The sequence below is a fragment of the Pecten maximus genome, chromosome 3, assembly GCF_902652985.1.
Source record: "Pecten maximus chromosome 3, xPecMax1.1, whole genome shotgun sequence".
In the NCBI taxonomy this organism is placed as follows: Eukaryota; Metazoa; Mollusca; class Bivalvia; order Pectinida; family Pectinidae; genus Pecten; species Pecten maximus.
The window spans coordinates 33,817,044-33,840,129 of NC_047017.1; the positions used below are offsets into that span (position 1 = coordinate 33,817,044).

Sequence of the window (23,086 nt, forward strand, 5' to 3'; positions counted from 1 at the left end):
ACATGTATATTTAGGACTTCCTTTGTTTACCATTGATATATTTAGGACCTTTGTTGTTTACCAGAGGTATATTTAGGCCTTCCTATGTTTACCATAGGTATATTTAGGACCTCCTTTGTTTACCATAGGTATATTGAGGACCTCCATTGTTTACCACCGGTATATTTAGGACTTCCTATGTTTACCACAGGTATATTTAGGACTTCCTATGTTTACCACAGGTATATTTAGGACTTCCTATGTTTACCATAGGTATATTTAGGACCTCCTTTGTTTACCATAGGTATATTAAGGACTTCCTTTGTTTACCATAGGTATATTTAGGACCTCCTTTGTTTACCATAGGTATATTGAGGACTTCCTTTGTTTACCGTTGATATATTTAGGACCTTCGTTGTTTACCATAGGTATATTTAGGACCTCCTTTGTTTACCATAGGTATATTGAGGACTTCCTTTTTTTACCGTTGATATATTTAGGACCTTCGTTGTTTACCATAGGTATATTTAGGACCTTCGTTGTTTACCATAGGTATATTTAGGACCTCCTTTGTTTACCATAGGTATATTTAGGACCTCCTTTGTTTACCATAGGTATATTGAGGACTTCCTTTGTTACCATAGGTATATTAAGGACTTCCTATGTTTACCATAGGTATATTTAGGACTTCCTATGTTTACCACATGTATATTTGGGACCTCCTTTGTTGCCATAGGTATATTTAGGACTTCCTCTATTTACCATAGGTATATTTAGGACTTCCTCTATTTACCATAGGTATATTTAGGACTTCCTTTGTTACCATAGGTATATTAAGGACCTCCATTGTTTACCACAGGTATATTTAGGACCTCCATTGTTTACCATAGGTATATTAAGGACTTCCTATGTTTACCACAGCAGGTATATTTAGGACCTCCTTTGTTTACCATAGGTATATGTAGGACTTTCATTGTTTACCATAGGTATATTTAGGACCTCCTTTGTTTACCATAGGTATATTTAGGACCTCCTTTGTTTACCATAGGTATATTGAGGACTTCCTTTGTTACCATAGGTATATTAAGGACTTCCTATGTTTACCATAGGTATATTTAGGACTTCCTATGTTTACCACATGTATATTTGGGACCTCCTTTGTTGCCATAGGTATATTTAGGACTTCCTCTATTTACCATAGGTATATTTAGGACTTCCTCTATTTACCATAGGTATATTTAGGACTTCCTTTGTTACCATAGGTATATTAAGGACCTCCATTGTTTACCATAGGTATATTTAGGACCTCCTTTGTTTACCATAGGTATATTGAGGACTTCCTTTGTTACCATAGGTATATTAAGGACTTCCTATGTTTACCATAGGTATATTTAGGACTTCCTATGTTTACCACATGTATATTTGGGACCTCCTTTGTTGCCATAGGTATATTTAGGACTTCCTCTATTTACCATAGGTATATTTAGGACTTCCTCTATTTACCATAGGTATATTTAGGACTTCCTTTGTTACCATAGGTATATTAAGGACCTCCATTGTTTACCACAGGTATATTTAGGACCTCCATTGTTTACCATAGGTATATTAAGGACTTCCTATGTTTACCACAGCAGGTATATTTAGGACCTCCTTTGTTTACCATAGGTATATGTAGGACTTTCATTGTTTACCATAGGTATATTTAGGACTTCCTATGTTTACCATAGGTATATTTAGAACTTCCTATGTTTACCATAGGTATATTTAGGACTTCCTATGTTTACCATAGGTATATTTAGGACCTACTTTGTTTACCATAGGTATATGTAGGACTTTCATTGTTTACCATAGGTATATTTAGGACCTCCTTTGTTTACCATATGTATATTTAGGACTTCCTATGTTTACCATAGGTATATTTAGAACTTCCTATGTTTACCATAGGTATATTTAGGACCTCCTTTGTTTCCCATAGGTATATTTAGGACTTCCTATGTTTACCATAGGTATATTTAGGACTTCCTATGTTTACCATAGGTATATTTAGGATCTCCTTTGTTACCATAGGTATATTTAGGACCTTCTTTGTTACCATAGGTATATTTAGGATCTCCTTTGTTACCATAGGTAAATTTAGGACTTCCTTTGTTACCATAGGTATATTTAGGACCTTATTTGTTTACCATAGGTATATTTAGGATCTCCTTTGTTACCATAGGTATATTAAGGACTTCCTTTGTTTACCATAGGTATATTTAGAACTTCATCTGTTACCATAGGTATATTTAGGACCTCCTTTGTTACCATAGGTATATTTAGGACTTCCTCTATTTACCATAGGTATATTTAGGACTTCCTTTGTTTACCATAGGTATATTTAGGACTTCTTTTGTTTACCATAGGTATATTTAGGACCTCCTTTGTTTACCATAGGTATATTGAGGACCTCCATTGTTTACCACCGGTATATTTAGGACTTCCTATGTTTACCACAGGTATATTTAGGACTTCCTATGTTTACCACATGTATATTTGGGACCTCCTTTGTTTACCATAGGTATATTTAGGACTTCCTCTGTTTACCACATGTATATTTAGGACTTCCTTTGTTTACCATTGATATATTTAGGACCTTTGTTGTTTACCAGAGGTATATTTAGGCCTTCCTATGTTTACCATAGGTATATTTAGGACCTCCTTTGTTTACCATAGGTATATTGAGGACCTCCATTGTTTACCACCGGTATATTTAGGACTTCCTATGTTTACCACAGGTATATTTAGGACTTCCTATGTTTACCACAGGTATATTTAGGACTTCCTATGTTTACCATAGGTATATTTAGGACCTCCTTTGTTTACCATAGGTATATTAAGGACTTCCTTTGTTTACCATAGGTATATTTAGGACCTCCTTTGTTTACCATAGGTATATTGAGGACTTCCTTTGTTTACCGTTGATATATTTAGGACCTTCGTTGTTTACCATAGGTATATTTAGGACCTCCTTTGTTTACCATAGGTATATTGAGGACTTCCTTTTTTTACCGTTGATATATTTAGGACCTTCGTTGTTTACCATAGGTATATTTAGGACCTTCGTTGTTTACCATAGGTATATTTAGGACCTCCTTTGTTTACCATAGGTATATTTAGGACCTCCTTTGTTTACCATAGATATATTGAGGACTTCCTTTGTTACCATAGGTATATTAAGGACTTCCTATGTTTACCATAGGTATATTTAGGACTTCCTATGTTTACCACATGTATATTTGGGACCTCCTTTGTTGCCATAGGTATATTTAGGACTTCCTCTATTTACCATAGGTATATTTAGGACTTCCTCTATTTACCATAGGTATATTTAGGACTTCCTTTGTTACCATAGGTATATTAAGGACCTCCATTGTTTACCACAGGTATATTTAGGACCTCCATTGTTTACCATAGGTATATTAAGGACTTCCTATGTTTACCACAGCAGGTATATTTAGGACCTCCTTTGTTTACCATAGGTATATGTAGGACTTTCATTGTTTACCATAGGTATATTTAGGACTTCCTATGTTTACCATAGGTATATTTAGGACTTCCTATGTTTACCATAGGTATATTTAGAACTTCCTATGTTTACCATAGGTATATTTAGGACTTCCTATGTTTACCATAGGTATATTTAGGACCTACTTTGTTTACCATAGGTATATGTAGGACTTTCATTGTTTACCATAGGTATATTTAGGACCTCCTTTGTTTACCATAGGTATATTTAGGACTTCCTATGTTTACCATAGGTATATTTAGAACTTCCTATGTTTACCATAGGTATATTTAGGACCTCCTTTGTTTACCATAGGTATATTTAGGACTTCCTTTGTTTACCACAGGTATATAGTGCATTTAGAACTTTTCCAGTGATGTTGGTGTGCAATTTGACTTTTATTTACATGTAGTAGTTTATTCAAAGAAATAAATGGGTTTCTTTCATATGTAAAAACTGGTTTTTATAATGTATTGATAAATTAATTTTTATGTGCAAATTTTAATATGCATTATATACCTGTATGACAAAGTCACATTATGGCCTGCAGGTGTAAAAACCTTTACAGATTGTGATGTGTAGCTACATTAATCAGTGAGGGGCAGTGTGACAGTCAAACATTGGGAGGGGCAGATTTGTACAGTATCAAGGATGTCTATCAAATATCCTACATCACTCAAACCTACAGGCCATGGCCACAGCAAAACCATGTGTGCTAGGCAGGCCATGTCTACACAGGCATGTAGGCCTGACAGTCATGATGAATATATACCTGTTGTTGCACTTGTTACTGAATGGTGTGTTAGATTTGAACACATTGATGTGGAGATGTTCAAATCCTCCATAATGGAGCTCATGATTCAGTTATGTTTTTCTTTAAGGTTTAACGTTTTAAGGTATCATTTTCTCACCAAGCTTTACAACGAGCCAGTTGGATGTTTTATGTATATACATATATCATTTAATTATTTCAAATTTTTTATGATACAATGTACTTTAAACATGTCAGTTTTTCATTTGTACAGTTTGAACATCTTTTATCATGTCCTGTCATGTTTGTTTTCATTAATTTGATTTGTAAAAGTGTCATTAATTATCATTCTGAAAAATAGCTTATCCTGAAACATTATAGGACATTTTAAAATCCTTTATTTACAAATGTATTATATAACTATAGAAAACACTTGTTAGACACAAGTAACAAGTTAACATGGATGTTGTATAACATTCAATAAAACTCGTCAGGAACTGTTAGCTTAGTAGACATTGCCATTAAACAAGAGACAGTCAGGGTAATATAAGTATGTACATTATTATTCCTTGCAGACGGCGTATGTGAGGGGCCACAGACGCACCCCTAGTGATGTCCAGTTCAAGGAGCTGACAAGGCGCGACATCATGAAAGCCATGAGCAAGGAGGTCGCAAAACTAGTCAACACAGCATTACCAGGACAACAGGAGGTAAATCCTATAATTTACTGTTCTTCAAAAATATCAAAAATATCCCACTTTAAATTTCTTAGTCGATCATTAGTATAAATTTTGGGAATTACACCTGTAGTCTATTTTCTCAGAAATTAACTAAACCTCTTCAGTCCTAGGTGTGCAGTATCACAATTATTTGTAGGATATGAACAGCATGGCCACCTGAAGGAACTGTCATTTTAAGGCCACAGTTTGCCATTTCTCAGAAAGTATATAAAGCTCTTTTGTTTCTGTATGTACATATTTGATAAACCCATGGTTTACAGGCAGCCATTTTGAGTTTAAGAATCAACAGTTGCAGGGCTCGACAATTACGCTTGTCCGACTTGTCCGTACCAGTACAAATCTCTGTCGGACAAGTACATCAGGATACTCACTTGCCCGCTCGGACAAGTGATTTTTAGCAGAAACTATGTTTTTAGAAATGGCAAAAAAGATTCAAATGTCTTTCTTACAAAATTCAAGAGTTGTTCATTTCGTTTTTCAATAAAATGTGACTTCAAAGAGATCGATTAAACTACGATGGCCACATTCTGGATTCACGGAGGTAAGCTATTGGTATGTTATGTAAAAACCCAGATGTGTTCCGAATATGATAATCTGAATCGCTGTTGCGTTTGTATCAAAGAGATCGTGGTAAACCCAGATGTGTTCCTAACATGAAAATCTGAATCGCTGTTGCGTGTGTATTTAAGAGATTGCCCTATATATATACATATAAGCATTTACATGACAAAGATTGATCTGACTGTTTATATTGGAAACACGCTGACAGGTGTAATATGGATTTGACGAAATTTGGGTTCAGCGTTGCAGGAAACTCAAAGAGACAAAAACTTGATCATGAATCTGACGAAAAAAAGAAAGAGGTCCGGAAGGGATATGAGTTGAAAAGGGAACGTGTTTTTCAGGAACACTGGCTAAAAGAATTTCCTGGACTTGAACTGCTGCTGCATCTGACTCAGAAGACGAATCAGATTAGTCTTGACTTACTAAGCAGTTGGCTTCGCAATGACATTTGCAGTGAAGTGAATTATAATGAAAAATCATAACTTATTAAGCAGTTGGCTTTGCAATGACATTTACAGTGAAGTGAATTATAATGAAAAAAATCAGGACTTATTAAGCAGTTGGCTTTGCAATGACATTTACAGTGAAGTGCAATATTATAATGAAAAAATCATTGTAATAATAAATAAAGACAACTGACACAGTTTTAAAGAGTTAACTTAATTTATTTCATTATTATAATATGATTATCATAAAGGCAAACATTTTTCTGGAAGTTAGTGGGAAAAGTTTGGACAAGTGCATTTGGCTGTCGGACAAGTAGATTTTAGAATCACTTGCCCAAACGGACAAGTGTGAAAAAATAATATTGTAGAGCCCTGAGTTGTTGACCATGTTGGTCAGATGTGTGTCATGCTGCTTCAAAGGTTTGAATGGTCAATGTCTAAGGTCAAGGTTAGCATATTCCCTATCTCAACAGTTAGTATTCATAATAAATTGTGTAGTCATGTTGTTGGGGTTGATGCTAAGTGCTTAATATGGGGTGAAGATCAAAATTAACATACTACTGAAGTGAAAAGGCACAACTAAACCTATAGAATACTTAAGGATGGTTACCATGGTAATAATGCTGATGGTTGTTAATTAGTGGTGTCAAGGTTGTACCCTGGTAGTATTGGGGATCATTAATTAGTGGTGTCAGGGTTGTACCCTGGTAATATTGGGGATCATTAATTAGTGGTGTCAGGGTTGTACCCTGGTAATATTGGGGATCATTAATTAGTGGTGTCAGGGTTGTACCCTGGTAATATTGGGGACCATTAATTAGTGGTGTCAGGGTTGTACCCTGGTAATGTTGGGGACCATTAATTAGTGGTGTCAGGGTTGTACCCTGGTAATATTGGGGATCATTAATTAGTGGTGTCAGGGTTGTACCCTGGTAATATTGGGGATCATTAATTAGTGTTGTCAGGGTTGTACCCTGGTAATATTGGGGACCATTAATTAGTGGTGTCAGGGTTGTAACCTGGTAATATTGGGGATCATTAATTAATGGTGTCAGGATTGTAACCTGGTAATATTGGGGATCATTAATTAGTGGTGTCAGGGTTGTACCTTGGTAATATTGGGGATCATTAATTAGTGGTGTCAGGGTTGTACCTTGGTAATATTGGGGACCATAAATTAGTGGTGTCAGGGTTGTACCCTGGTAATGTTGGGGACCATTAATTAGTGGTGTCAGGGTTGTACCCTGGTAATATTGGGGATCATTAATTAGTGGTGTCAGGGTTGTACCCTGGTAATATTGGGGATCATTAATTAGTGTTGTCAGGGTTGTACCCTGGTAATATTGGGGACCATTAATTAGTGGTGTCAGGGTTGTAACCTGGTAATATTGGGGATCATTAATTAATGGTGTCAGGATTGTAACCTGGTAATATTGGGGATCATTAATTAGTGGTGTCAGGGTTGTACCCTGGTAATATTGGGGATCATTAATTAATGGTGTCAGGGTTGTAACCTGGTAACATTGGGGATCATTAATTAATGGTGTCAGGGTTGTACCCTGGTAATATTGGGGATCATTAATTAGTGGTGTCAGGGTTGTACCTTGGTAATATTGGGGATCATTAATTAATGGTGTCAGGGTTGTAACCTGGTAATATTGGGGATCATTAATTAGTGGTGTTAGGGTTGTAACCTGGTAATATTGGGGATCATTAATTAGTGGTGTTAGGGTTGTAACCTGGTAATATTGGGGATCATTAATTAATGGTGTCAGGGTTGTACCCTGGTAATATTGGGGATCATTAATTAGTGGTGTCAGGGTTGTACCCTGGTAATATTGGGGATCATTAATTAGTGGTGTCAGGGTTGTAACCTGGTAATATTGGGGATCATTAATTAGTGGTGTCAGGGTTGTACCCTGGTAATATTGGGGATCATTAATTAGTGGTGTCAGGGTTGTACCCTGGTAATATTGGGGATCATTAATTAGTGGTGTCAGGGTTGTACCCTGGTAATATTGGGGATCATTAATGAGTGGTGTCAGGGTTGTACCCTGGTAATATTGGGGATCATTAATTAATGGTGTTAGGGTTGTACCCTGGTAATATTGGGGATCATTAATTAGTGGTGTTAGGGTTGTACCCTGGTAATATTGGGGATCATTAATTTGTGGTGTCAGGGTTGTAACCTGGTAATATTGGGGATCATTAATTAGTGGTGTCAGGGTTGTACCCTGGTAATATTGGGGATCATTAATTAATGGTGTTAGGGTTGTACCCTGGTAATATTGGGGATCATTAATTATTGGTGTTAGGGTTGTACCCTGGTAATATTGGGGATCATTAATTAGTGGTGTCAAGGTTGTACCCTGGTAATATTGGGGATCATTAATTAGTGGTGTCAGGGTTGTAACCTGGTAATATTGGGGATCATTAATTAGTGGTGTCAGGGTTGTACCCTGGTAATATTGGGGATCATTAATTAGTGGTGTCAGGGTTGTAACCTGGTAATATTGGGGATCATTAATTAGTGGTGTCAGGGTTGTACCCTGGTAATATTGGGGATCATTAATTAGTGGTGTCAGGGTTGTAACCTGGTAATATTGGGGATCATTAATTAGTGTTGTCAGGGTTGTACCCTGGTAATATTGGGGATCATTAATTAGTGGTGTTAGGGTTGTACCCTGGTAATATTGGGGATCATTAATTAGTGGTGTCAGGGTTGTAACCTGGTAATATTGGGGATCATTAATTAGTGGTGTCAGGGTTGTACCCTGGTAATATTGGGGATCATTAATTAGTGGTGTTAGGGTTGTACCCTGGTAATATTGGGGATCATTAATTAATGGTGTCAGGGTTGTAACCTGGTAATATTGGGGACCATTAATTAGTGGTGTCAGGGTTGTACCCTGGTAGTATTGGGGATCATTAATTAGTGGTGTTAGGGTTGTAACCTGGTAATATTGGGGATCATTAATTAGTGGTGTCAGGGTTGTAACCTGGTAATATTGGGGATCATTAATTAGTGGTATCAGGGTTGTACCCTGGTAATATTGGGGATCATTAATTAGTGGTGTCAGGGTTGTAACCTGGTAATATTGGGGACCATTAATTAGTGGTGTCATGGTTGTACCCTGGTAATATTGGGGACCATTAATTAGTGGTGTTAGGGTTGTACCCTGGTAATATTGGGGATCATTAATTAGTGGTGTCAGGGTTGTACCCTGGTAATATTGGGGATCATTAATTAATGGTGTCAGGGTTGTAACCTGGTAATATTGGGGATCATTAATTAGTGGTGTCAGGGTTGTACCCTGGTAATATTGGGGATCATTAATTAGTGGTGTCAGGGTTGTACCCTGGTAATATTGGGGATCATTAATTAGTGGTGTCAGGGTTGTAACCTGGTAATATTGAGGATCATTAATTAGTGGTGTCAGGGTTGTACCCTGGTAGTATTGGGGATCATTAATTAATGGTGTCAGGGTTGTAACCTGGTAATATTGGGGATCATTAATAAGTGGTGTCAGGGTTGTACCCTGGTAATATTGGGGATCATTAATTAATGGTGTCAGGGTTGTAACCTGGTAATATTGGGGATCATTAATTAATGGTGTCAGGGTTGTACCCTGGTAATATTGGGGATCATAAATTAGTGGTGTCAGGGTTGTACCCTGGTAATGTTGGGGACCATTAATTAGTGGTGTCAGGGTTGTACCCTGGTAATATTGGGGATCATTAATTAATGGTGTCAGGGTTGTACCCTGGTAATATTGGGGACCATTAATTAGTGGTGTCAGGGTTGTACCCTGGTAATATTGGGGATCATTAATTAATGGTGTCAGGGTTGTAACCTGGTAATATTGGGGATCATTAATTAGTGGTGTCAGGGTTGTACCCTGGTAATATTGGGGATCATTAATTAGTGGTGTCAGGGTTGTACCCTGGTAATATTGGGGATCATTAATTAGTTGTGTCAGGGTTGTACCTTGGTAATATTGGGGATTATTAATTAATGGTGTTAGGGTTGTACCCTGGTAATATTGGGGATCATTAATTAGTGGTGTTAGGGTTGTACCCTGGTAATATTGGGGATCATTAATTAGTGGTGTCAGGGTTGTAACCTGGTAATATTGGGGATCATTAATTAATGGTGTCAGGGTTGTACCCTGGTAATATTGGGGATCATTAATTAGTGGTGTCAGGGTTGTACCCTGGTAATATTGGGGATCATTAATTAGTGGTGTTAGGGTTGTACCCTGGTAATATTGGGGATCATTAATTAGTGGTGTCAGGGTTGTAACCTGGTAATATTGGGGATCATTAATTAGTGGTGTCAGGGTTGTACCCTGGTAATATTGGGGATCATTAATTAGTGGTGTTAGGGTTGTACCCTGGTAATATTGGGGATCATTAATTAATGGTGTCAGGGTTGTACCCTGGTAATATTGGGGATCATTAATTAATGGTGTCAGTGTTGTACCTTGGTAATATTGGGGATCATTAATTAATGGTGTCAGGGTTGTAACCTGGTAATATTGGGGATCATTAATTAATGGTGTCAGGGTTGTACCCTGGTAATATTGGGGATCATTAATTAGTGGTGTTAGGGTTGTACCCTGGTAATATTGGGGACCATTAATTAGTGGTGTCAGGGTTGTACCCTGGTAATATTGGGGATCATTAATTAGTGGTGTCAGGGTTGTACCTTGGTAATATTGGGGATCATTAATTAGTGGTGTCAGGGTTGTACCCTGGTAATATTGGGGATCATTAATTAGTGGTGTCAGGGTTGTAACCTGGTAATATTGGGGATCATTAATTAGTGGTGTCAGGGTTGTACCCTGGTAATATAGGGGATCATTAATTAGTGGTGTCAGGGTTGTACCTTGGTAATATTGGGGATCATTAATTAATGGTGTCAGGGTTGTAACCTGGTAATATTGGGGATCATTAATTAATGGTGTCAGGGTTGTACCCTGGTAATATTGGGGATCATTAATTAATGGTGTTAGGGTTGTACCCTGGTAATATTGGGGATCATTAATTAGTGGTGTTAGGGTTGTACCCTGGTAATATTGGGGATCATTAATTAGTGGTGTTAGGGTTGTACCCTGGTAATATTGGGGATCATTAATTAGTGGTGTTAGGGTTGTAACCTGGTAATATTGGGGATCATTAATTAATGGTGTCAGGGTTGTACCTTGGTAATATTGGGGATCATTAATTAGTGGTGTCAGGGTTGTAACCTGGTAATATTGGGGATCATTACCCTTCTGTTGATGGTTTGTTACACCTACATATACATAATATAGATCTCATAAGTAAGATAGCTTGTGCCTTAGGTGATTTGTCCATTGTAATACAGATCTCCATACCAATTAACCTGTCCCAGTATATAGCTACCTTGGGAGTTATCATATATATATATATCTACCTCTATCGATAGTTAGAAACTAACAATATTTGATAGAACTGTTGGACGTTACAGTGTAATGATGCTACAGAGGAGATCTCTGAACGGCAGATTTGGATGTTAAATTTGTGAATTTTGTACCTGTAACAGCTGCAGTCCAACAGAATCCAAAGTAAGCAAGAATGGAGACGTATTTGATGGTTTTCTAACAGAGTTGTTTTGGTATATTAGATTTGATGGTATCCTAATATAGTTGATTTGGTATATTAGATTTGATGGTTTTCTAACAGAGTTGTTTTGGTATATTAGATTTGATGGTATCCTAATATAGTTGATTTGGTATATTAGATTTGATGGTATCCTAATATAGTTGCTTTGGTATATTAGATTTGATGGTTTTCTAACAGAGTTGATTTGGTATATTAGATTTGATGGTATCCTAATATAGTTGATTTGGTATATTAGATTTGATGGTATCCTAATATAGTTGATTTGGTATATTAGATTTGATGGTTTTCTAATAGAGTTGATTTGGTATATTAGATTTGATGGTATCCTAATATAGTTGATTTGGTATATTAGATTTGATGGTATCCTAATATAGTTGATTTGGTATATTAGATTTGATGGTATCCTAATATAGTTGATTTGGTATATTAGATTTGATGGTAGCTAATTGGTATATATGATTTGTGATAGTTAACATTAGTCAGTATATTGGGGTAATTGATATGATAATATAATACAACTCTGGAGGTTGGATACTGACAGTTACTATGGAAATAGAAAAAATTTATTCAAATGATGGAAAGAACATAATGTACATGTAAAATGGATTATTCTTGAAAGCCTGGATAAAATGTTCAAAGATTTTTTTTGAGATTCTTTATGTATTAGGTCTAGGATATAAGTATTCCGGGCTGGGAAGTACCTGTACTGTCTGAACTAAGGTTTGGTGCATGATCATGTGGCTATATGTCATCGTTAGTCAAATGTGGTTAGAGTCCACCAGTCAGGTTCGAGGTGTAACAGAGTGAAAATCACTCCATGTACAGTATACTTAATTCACCTCCCACAAAATACAAACCATCTCAGCATGTTTTAATGCTCTTATGTATTGGTCTTTTTCCTGGCTTGGTAGACATTTATAGTCAACATGAGTGTGCCAGTTTGTGGACCAGAGTACACTTTCTAATCAGCAGTATCACACATTGTTACTTCTGGTAGGTAAAATTCTATTGTTTATAGCACAAAAGAATTTTGATTTACTGAACAAATTACTGCAGTGCCTCCATCAGTTTTTATTAAGAAGATATAGATATTATTACTAAATATTATTACTTACCAAAATTCCAATAAATATTAAGGCGGTTAAATTGTTGCATCCTTAGTCAGTCATATTATTAAGGGGGTTAATTATATATATAAGTTTGTCTAGGAAGGCTGTACTATGGTTGGTGATAGAGGTTTGAGGTGATATACTGATGTATACTCATATAAACATTCTTAATGGCGAGCTATTATTAATGTAGAAGGATATAATTCAGTAGTATGTTAAAGGAATGTTTAATGGGGTTACAAGGACTAAATTTCATGTTTATTCAATGTTCTATTTAACTCTTAAACACTAACGTTAGATCTAGACTGTATCTGTTGTCAATATATAATGCAGTCTAGGTGACAGATAAATATTCATGGCACCTGTTAGAGTGCCTGAGCACCTTGAATATCTATGTGTCACCAAGATTGCATTTTTATTGACAATAAATGCAACCTTACAAAGATTAAATTATTATATCTAAAAAAGCACGTAGCTCGTTGGGGACAAATGGTGCAAGAGCGAAGCTCTTTTTTCAAGACAACATGTGTATAAGCTATATTTACAATATCAATATCGTGTCTTGTGGGAATATTCTGCTCCTCCAGTAGAGACAGCCCTGTTTTATGGGAATATTGCTCCCGATGCCGAATTACAAAGTGTTTAACACTTGATTGCTGATATAGTATATCACAACCGAAAGAAACAATTTATGACTTGTCAAAATAGCCTTTGGTGATTGAAGGTAGCCAGGTCAGATAATGATGGTACAGATACAGCATGACAATAGTCTTTTGTGACCATGAAATTGTAAAAATAACCAGCTATACGGGTATATATTGATGTATACTGGTATATCATTGTGTGTTTTTTATTAGCCCACCATCATCAGATGGTGGGCTATTCAAATAGCCTTGCGTCGATCCATCCGTCCGTCCATAAACAATTCTTGTTATCGCCATTTCGGAGAAAGTACCGAAGGGATCTTTCTCAAATTTCATATGCAGGTTCCCCTTGGTCGGTAGTTATGCATATTGCATTGTGGGACCAATCAGAAAACAACATGGCCGACAGGCAGCCATCTTGGATTTTGACAATTGAGGATTGTTATCGCTATTTCTCAGAAAGTACTGAAGGGATCTTTCTGAAATTGCATATGTAGGTTTCCTTGGTCTGTAGTTATGCATATTGCATTGTGGGACCAATCAGAAAACAACATGGCCGACAGGCAGCCATCTTGGATTTTGACAATTGAAGTTTGTTATCGCTATATTACTCAGAAAGTACTAAAGGGATCTTTCTGAAATTTGATATGTAGGTTGCCCTTGGTCATTTGTTTTGCATATTTCATTTTGGGACCAATCAGAAAACAAAATGGCCGACAGGTATCCATCTTGGATTTTGACAATTGCAGTTTGTTATCGCTATTTCTCTGAAAGCACAGAAGGGATCTTTCTGAAATTTCATAATGTAGGTTCCCCTTGGTTCCATATTATGCATATTGCATTTTCGGACCAGTCGGAAAACAACATGGCCAACAGGTAGCCATCTTGGATTTTGACAATTGAAGTTTGCTATCGCTATTTCTCAGAAAGTACTTAAGGAATCTTTCTCAAATTTCATATGTAGATTCCCCTTGATCCCAAGTTGTCCATATTTCATTTTGGGACCAATCAGAAAACAACATGGCCGACAGGTAGCCATCTTGTATTTTGACCATTGAAGTTTGTTATCGCTATTTCTCAGAAAGTACTGAAGGGATCTTTCTTAAATTTAATATATAGGTACCCTTTTGGTCCCTTGTTATAGATATTTTATTTTGGAACCAAACTGATAACAACATTGGTGATGGGCAGCCATCTTGGATTTGGCAATTGAAGTTTGTTATCGCTATTTTACAGAAGGTACTGAAGGGATCTTTCTAAAATTTCATATGTAGGTTCCCCTTGGTCCCTCGTATTGCATTTATGGACAATCTGAAAACAACATGGTCGACAGACAGTCATTATCGCTAAATCTCAAATTTCATTTTCTTTGAAAAGTACTGGAGGGATGTTTCTCAATTTACACAGATTAGTAAGAGGAAGGAATAATAGAGAGAAGATCAATCTGACATGGAACATATAAAGATCATTTAATGGTGGGCGCCAAGATCCCTCTGGGATCTCTTGTCAGAGCTCAGTATGAAATTATTATATGCCTCGGGTGTTGTGTTTGTATCTAAAGTAGGCTGACTTAATGTAGTGAAATATTTGTTGGATGTTAAGAATTGATTTTGAAGTTTGCCTGTCGCCATGGTTTATCATTAACATCAGGGTTGTTATATGTATATGTGGTAATCTCACTGCCCCAATCATTATCATGTTACCCTGTTAAGGCATTTGACTGTTTACTGTTGTATGTAAACATTTATAATTAGATGTCATTTTAGCTGGGTGATATTTTTTTATCTAAACCTTTGTGAATGTTAGATGTTTCTTATATCTTTATGGTGTTTGAAATTTAAAGAAAATGATAATTTAATCTTGTTAACATATTTTTTAAGGCCTCTTATTCCCATTTTTGAGCAAAGTCATATAAACAAATACCCTTGTATTGGAGATGTGATGATTATGTGTACCCTTGATGAATCCAAAAATGGTTATATCTAGCAGCGACTCTTTATACGATAATAAAAAAAATCTCTCTCTGATATAACAGCTTGTACCAGATAGAGCTGATTTGTTTGTATCAGTGGAGCACTAAACACATAGATAAGTGTTGTGTAACACATGAGTTGGAACAAATTAGAGTACTGGGATAATATGGTATTGAATGGCCATGTCCTTCTTACAGGAGATGCGCCGAGAACTAGACGACTATGAGGAATTATTTAACCGCTATCTTCAGGAGACTGGACCGTCCTTTATGTGGGACAGAATCAAACTTTTACCAGATGATGCTGTAAGTATACTTCTACCTGGCAATGACATAAGTACACTTTTACCTGGCAATGATCTAAGTACACTTTTACCTGGCAATGATCTAAGTACACTTTTACCTGACAATGCTGTAAGTACATTTTTACCTGACAATGCTGTAAATACACTTTTACCTGGCAATGACATAAGTACACTTTTACCTGGCAATGATCTAAGTACACTTTTACCTGGCAATGATCTAAGTACACTTTTACCTGACAATTCTGTAAGTACATTTTTACCTGACAATGCTGTAAGTACACTTTTACCTGGCAATGCTTAAGTACATTTTTACCTGGCAATGACATAAGCACACTTTTACCTGGCAATGACATAAGCACACTTTTACCTGGCAATGACATAAGCACACTTTTACCAGGCAATGCTGTAAGTACATTTTTACCTGACAATGAGTTAAGTACATTTTTACCTGACAATGAGTTAAGTACATTTTTACCTGACAATGAGTTAAGTACATTTTTAACCTGGCAATGCTGTAAGTACACTTTAATTTGAATAACTTTTATCATTTGTGGTTGTAGGTGAAGACTTATGGCGAGCTACAGATACCAGATCCAGACAAGATCAAGGATTTACTTAACAAACTGGTTGTGGTGAAGCTCAATGGAGGCCTTGGTACCAGTATGGGTTGTACTGGCCCAAAAAGTGCCATCAGTGTCCGAAATGAGCTCACCTTCTTAGACTTGACTGTCCAGCAGATTGAGGTAACAATAATGAGTACAGGATCCATCCACTTACCATATTTCATCACTGGTGTAATGACCAGATGTCTCTGTTTAAGTCGTCTCATTAATACAGTTCTGTTAATGAGTTGTTGAGGGGGTCAGTTTGAGAGTGGGGGTTCACTGGCTAGGGAAACAGTGTGAAGTGCTACCCGTAAACAGTGTGAAGTGCTACCCATGAAGTAGCTCTGTAAATATTGGAGTTGATGGGAGGAGTTGAGAGGAGTCATTGTTTGGGGTGAAGGGTAGGACATCTTAATGATTTAATTCTTTATAGTTTACATAGTATTTGATATTTTTAGGTAACCTGAGACAAAGTCTCAAGTGACCTATTCTAACCACCTTTTGTCCGTCGTCGTGCATCATGCATCTGTAAACAATTTGCATTTCCAACTTCTCCAAAACCGCTGAAACAAATTCAATGAAATTTGGCAGGAAGCTTCGATGACCAAAGGTCAACCAAAATTGTGAATTATATGTCCCAAACCACCAAGGGGCCTGAGGGGCAGGGGCCAAAAAGGGTGAAAATGACTAAAATCTCAAAAATCTTTTCTCAACTCTCAGATATGGTAGAATCAAATAATCTTCACAGATAGAAAGGTCTTAGGGTCCTTTAAGATTATTGTGAATTTCATGACCCTGTGGTCTCATGTTTCACCCTAGGGAGGGGGTAAAGTTTACTATAGTATATGTAGGGAAAGCACATTTTTCATGCATTATTTTCCAATTGCCAATAGAAATAATAAAATATTAATTAGCATTATCAGTATGGGATACCTGCTGTAAACTACAACTATATTGGCACAGACTAACCCCAGGGGCTTATGGGTGGGGCCAAACAGGGAGAAATTTCAAGAAACTTTTTCTCAAAATCCAAATAAGGTAGAATCATATACTCTTCATATATGGAACGGTCTTAAGGTGCTTTACCAAAATTGCGAATTTCATAAAACTGGGGTCACACGTTTGCCCCTGGGGAGGGGGTAATTTTTACTATAGTTTATATAGGGAAATCACATTTTTGACTATCATTTGTTTGATTTCTATTGAAAATCATTCTAACTTTGTTAACATTATCAGCATGGGATGCCAACTTGATGGTATGCACTGGCTAGCCCCCTGGGCTTAAGGGCAGAGCCAAAAAGGATCACTTAAATTAACGTAAATATTTCAAATCTCAGGTGACCGTTAAGGCCCATGGGCCTCTTGTCATAATTGCAAGTGTTATGAAATCTCAGATTTATTGAATAGCAGATAAATTGAAATCAATTTTAAATGTTATGAAATACATGATTTACCGTGGAAAGTATGTACTATTATACAATATCATGGGTGTCTGTGCAATAGTCCAGACGCTTGAAAGGGTAGGAATAAATGCCAAAACATCATAGGTGTTCAATAATTTGCATGTGACCAAATTCCAAAATGTCACAGGTGTTCAATAGTTCGCACGTGACCGTGCAATAGTCATTTTAGCCGTGCAATAGTTCATAGTATACCTTGTGTGTATGGTTAAGAAAAATCAAACACATTATGTAATAAATGAATATAGACTTTCATATATCACAGCCAGTATTGCATTTGATGTGTGACATTTGGGTGACATGTGGGTGACTTAACTGCACAGACCATTGATCAGTAATTCATATCTATATATGTGTAACATGAACAGAATTGACATCAAATAGACAGGTCTATTCAGCTACACTATAATTTTATGTATACAGCGATGGAAAGTAGTGTACCAGTTGTTTAAGCTTATTTTAGGCCTGATCAGAGATGTGGAAGACCCTTTTGTCTTGATTAGAACCAGCTCAATACAAAATATCCAGGTTCTTGTCAAATACTGTAATGTTTATGCCATCTGATACCAATCTGTTTCATTGTAAACACTAGTGGTATTCAATCGAGGAAAGCTCCGGTTGAAACTAATGTTCAGTTATGATTGATAATGTACTGGTCTGGATATTATCTGACATCTAATAGGACTTTAGTGTATTGATGTTCAATTATTTTCATTAACAGTATTTGAACAAGACATATGGCACAGATGTTCCTCTGGTACTTATGAACTCGTTCAATACAGATGAAGACACACAAAAAATCCTCAAGAAATATGGCCAAGTCCGGGTCAAGATATACACATTTCATCAAAGCAGGTAATACTGTGGGTAGACAAGGTACAGGATAAAGGAGGTATTCTACTTCTAGTTGTATAGGGGAGTAGGTGTATTTGTCTGTTACTTACAGTTCTAGTTGTATAGGGGAGTAGGTGTATTTGTCTGTGACTTACAGTTCTAGTTGTATAGGGGAGTAGGTGTATTTGTCTGTGACTTACAGTTCTAGTTGTATAGAGGAGTGGGGTATTAGTCTGTGACTTACAGTTCTAGTTGTATAGGGGAGTAGGTGTATTTGTCTGTGACTTACAGTTCTAGTTGTATGGGGGAGTGGGGGTATTAGTCTGTGACTTACAGTTCTAGTTGTATGGGGGAGTGGGGGTATTAGTCTGTGACTTACAGTTCTAGTTGTATAGGGGAGTGGGGGTATTAGTCTGTGACTTACAGTTCTAGTTGTATGGGGGAGTGGGGGTATTAGTCTGTGACTTACAGTTCTAGTTGTATAGGGGAGTGGGGGTATTAGTCTGTGACTTACAGTTCTAGTTGTATAGGGGAGTGGGGTATTAGTCTGTGACTTACAGTTCTAGTTGTATGGGGGAGTGGTGGTATAAGTCTGTGACTTACAGTTCTAGTTGTATGGGGGAGTGGGGGTATTAGTCTGTGACTTACAGTTCTAGTTGTATAGGGGAGTGGGGGTATTAGTCTGTGACTTACAGTTCTAGTTGTATGGGGGAGTGGGGGTATTAGTCTGTGACTTACAGTTCTAGTTGTATAGGGGAGTGGGGGTATTAGTCTGTGACTTACAGTTCTAGTTGTATGGGGGAGTGGGGGTATTAGTCTGTGACTTACAGTTCTAGTTGTATAGGGGAGTGGGGGTATTAGTCTGTGACTTACAGTTCTAGTTGTATAGGGGAGTGGGGGTATTAGTCTGTGACTTACAGTTCTAGTTGTATGGGGGAGTGGGGGTATTAGTCTGTGACTTACAGTTCTAGTTGTATAGGGGAGTGGGGGTATTAGTCTGTGACTTACAGTTCTAGTTGTATAGGGGAGTGGGGTATTAGTCTGTGACTTACAGTTCTAGTTGTATGGGGGAGTGGTGGTATAAGTCTGTGACTTACAGTTCTAGTTGTATGGGGGAGTGGGGGTATTAGTCTGTGACTTACAGTTCTAGTTGTATGGGGGAGTGGGGGTATTAGTCTGTGACTTACAGTTCTAGTTGTATAGGGGAGTGGGGGTATTAGTCTGTGACTTACAGTTCTAGTTGTATAGGGGAGTGAAGCCTTGATCTTTCAATTCTGGTTAATTTCAGATGTGACCTTGAAAAATGTTATATTGTCAGTATTAGTAATAAATTGTACTTTTGCAGGTATCCGAGAATAAATCGAGAGTCTCTATCACCAATACCTACCAACTGTAGCTACGATAATAATGAAGGGTAAGTACCATTACAATCACATGCTATCATATCAACTCTCCCTTGTGAGTGATTGTTTGGAGAAAGTAAACAAGTTTTGAATGTCAAAGTGTGATACCAGCAAAATATTCTTGGTCAGGTGACTAATTGTACATATATCAGTAAACTGCACCAACAGTCAGTCCATTTTAAGTCTGAAATTCATTACCTCTACATATGTGGAGTGAGGAAAATCTGTGAAAATTTGGTTGTGTAAGTAGAATTTATCGACAGGACCTGCACACACTTTTCACTCCAACAGTGTCTTCTTTTTTTTACCTCCACGCTAGAGAGTGGTAAATTTTTACTGGGAGAATGTACAATTTGGTTGTAAGATACGAAAAAAACCACCCGTTTGAAACAGACTGAAGAAGTTTGTAAATTAGGAAATTGAATATTCGTAAGCTACGAAGCTTTGTAAAACTGTACCGTTGTCACAATTCTTCTTCTTCTAGTTTCTAGTCAAGGTCATAAATTCTGAACCATTTAAGATATGTTTGAAATCAAAGTCAAAGGTCAAATAACTTTTAAGCTTTAGGCACATCTTAATGAAAATTGCAGTATACCTTAATGACCGACTGACAAAGTGCAGTGCACTGTATTTGGATCATTGTGACCTTGACCTCAAGGTCAAAGGTCCAGTAAGTGCAAGTGTTTTTCAGGCCATAACTTCTTACCCGTTGAAGATATCTTGGCAAAACATGCATACTTGCATTACCTGAAGCTGATGTGCATTGCACTATTGTATGGTCACTTTGACCTTAAAATCAGGGTCAAGGGTCAAAGTTCATATTTTTCTAACAATTTCTTATTTGGCTATAACATTTAAACCATTAAAAATATTCTAATGAAAATTGATGTATACATTTATCACATCACTGACAAGGTGAAGTGCAACTTTGACCTACAGGTCAAAGGTCCATGGAGTGCAAAAAAATCAATGCATAATGAGGGAGAAGGGAAACAACCTCTAGTTAAAAAACAGAATTTTCCTGTCCTGCTCTTTGTCATCCCTCAATTTTTGAATACCTAGGAGACCTTTAGGCTTCTGTTTGTCTGGTGTTTGTGGGGCTACATATCTGTGTGACAACAATAGACCACTTCTAATTGGTGATTTCAAGTTTATCAGGCACACAGTGTGACGCCCTACTCACCTTTCAGTGTTTAGTTAACTCTGTTTTCACGTGATTTGTTCACCAAATCTTGATTCAAGGACAAATTTACTCTTGAGTCTCGACTTTCTGGTAGATGAAATATAGATTCTGTTGAAAATAGTTAAAATTTTTAAAAATATATAATTTTTTAAGACATGTTCATGTACACATAAACAGATATTTGTTATTTTTAACAGAAAAAGCAACATATAAATGTAGAAGTGTTAAATTTGCTCTTTATACTTACGTTTACTGCTTAGTTGAGATGGTGCAAGGGACATAACTCCTTGTTGTCTTTACAGATGGTACCCCCCTGGCCACGGTGATGTATACAAAAGTTTCTACAGTTCTGGAATTTTGGAGGAATTTATCAAAGACGAGAAAAAGTATATGTTCATTTCTAACATTGATAATCTGGGTGCTACAGTAGATCTGAGTATCCTTAACTTCCTGTTGAACCCATCTAATGGACCGGCCCCAGAGTTTGTGATGGAAGTCACCGACAAGACCAGGGCTGATGTCAAGGTCAGTACAAGCTAAATACTTAAAGGTGAAACACATTCAAGTAAATCAATTACAATTAATTACCAAAAATATTCATTAAGGAAAAAGGCTGATAATTAGTGCCAAACTTTGTAATCATGATTGCTATATCCATTTGATATGAAACCAGAAGTACTTATAAACATGTACTCAAGCTTTGTGAAATATGCGGCAATCTGTTCAGCTTTTAATTGAAGACCTCCTATATGACAACATAATTCTTTACTCATAGACAGGATTGTTTTATTTACTGTCGTATTTGATGGTTAATATCTGTATATTTGTGTATTTATTTGTGTACTGATAAGTTTGACCTGTCTTCTCATCAATAGTGGATTTTCTTTGACAGGGTGGTACACTTGTGGAGTATGAAGGAAAACTGAGACTTCTAGAAATTGCACAAGTACCAAAAGAACATGTAAGTTAAGTGTGTATTTGAAAGCGATTAACTGTGTTTAATACTGTAGTAAAAAGAGAGAGAGGAGAGGATATGAAATGTTTTATGTTAGAACATTTTATCTTTACAGTCCATTTGATTTTTGTTACCTGATCGACCATGACATTAATCCCATGTTCCTCATATATTTGCAGGTAGATGAATTCAAGAGTGTCAGCAAATTTAAGTAAGTACATGGGGTGGAGGTATAGTAGAGAAGTGGGGTAAAACAAAAATGTGGTTAAGTGGGAGGTGGAGTAAAGTGGGAGGTGTGGTAAAGTGGGCAGGTGGAGTAAAGTGGGAGGTGGAGTAAAGTGGGAGGTATGGTAAAGTGGCAGGTGGGGTAAAGTGGGAGGTATGGGTAAAGTGGGAGGTATGGTAAAGTGGGAGGTGGAGTAAAGTGGAGGTGGGGTAAAGTGGGAGGTGGGTAAAGTGGGAGGTATGGTAAAGTGGAAGGTGTGGTAAAGTGGGAGGTGGGGTAAAGTGGAGGTGGGGTAAAGTGGGAGGTGGGGTAAAGTGGAAGGTTGGGGAAAATGGGTGTGGGTCCGTGGAGGTTGGGGCAAGGGCGGTGGGTAAATGAACGGTGGGGTCCGTGGCAGGTTGGGTCCTGGGGAGTGGGGGTAAAGTGGGAGGTGGGGTAAAGTGGAGATGATGGGGTAAATTGGGAGGTGATCTCGTAAAGTGGGAGGTGATCTAGTTAAGTGATAGGTGATCTAGTAAAGTGGGAGGTTATCTAGTAAAGTGATAGGTGATCTAGTAAAGTGGGAGGTTATCTAGTAAAGTGATAGGTGATCTAGTAAAGTGATAGGTGATCTAGTAAAGTGATAGGTGATCTAGTAAAGTGGGAGGTTATCTAGTAAAGTGGGAGGTGATCTAGTAAAGTGGGAGGTGATCTAGTAAAGTGATAGGTGATCTAGTAAAG

General features: G+C 37.1%; 1 protein-coding gene across 3 annotated transcripts in view; it reads left to right on the forward strand.

Moving 5' to 3' along the window:
- Positions 1–23,086, forward strand: part of LOC117323965 (UTP--glucose-1-phosphate uridylyltransferase-like) — a 58,069-nt gene that overhangs the window by 29,482 nt on the left and 5,501 nt on the right. For 2 of the 3 annotated variants that reach the window (XM_033879530.1, XM_033879529.1), the window contains exons 2-9: positions 4,850–4,984; positions 15,594–15,701; positions 16,261–16,443; positions 18,487–18,620; positions 19,945–20,013; positions 21,488–21,710; positions 22,078–22,146; positions 22,320–22,351. In XM_033879530.1, the coding sequence (XP_033735421.1) occupies positions 4,850–4,984; positions 15,594–15,701; positions 16,261–16,443; positions 18,487–18,620; positions 19,945–20,013; positions 21,488–21,710; positions 22,078–22,146; positions 22,320–22,351 (953 nt within the window). Of the gene's footprint in view, positions 1–4,849; positions 4,985–11,529; positions 11,613–15,593; positions 15,702–16,260; positions 16,444–18,486; positions 18,621–19,944; positions 20,014–21,487; positions 21,711–22,077; positions 22,147–22,319; positions 22,352–23,086 lie in introns of those variants that run through there. The other variant, XM_033879531.1, reaches the window with a different exon arrangement.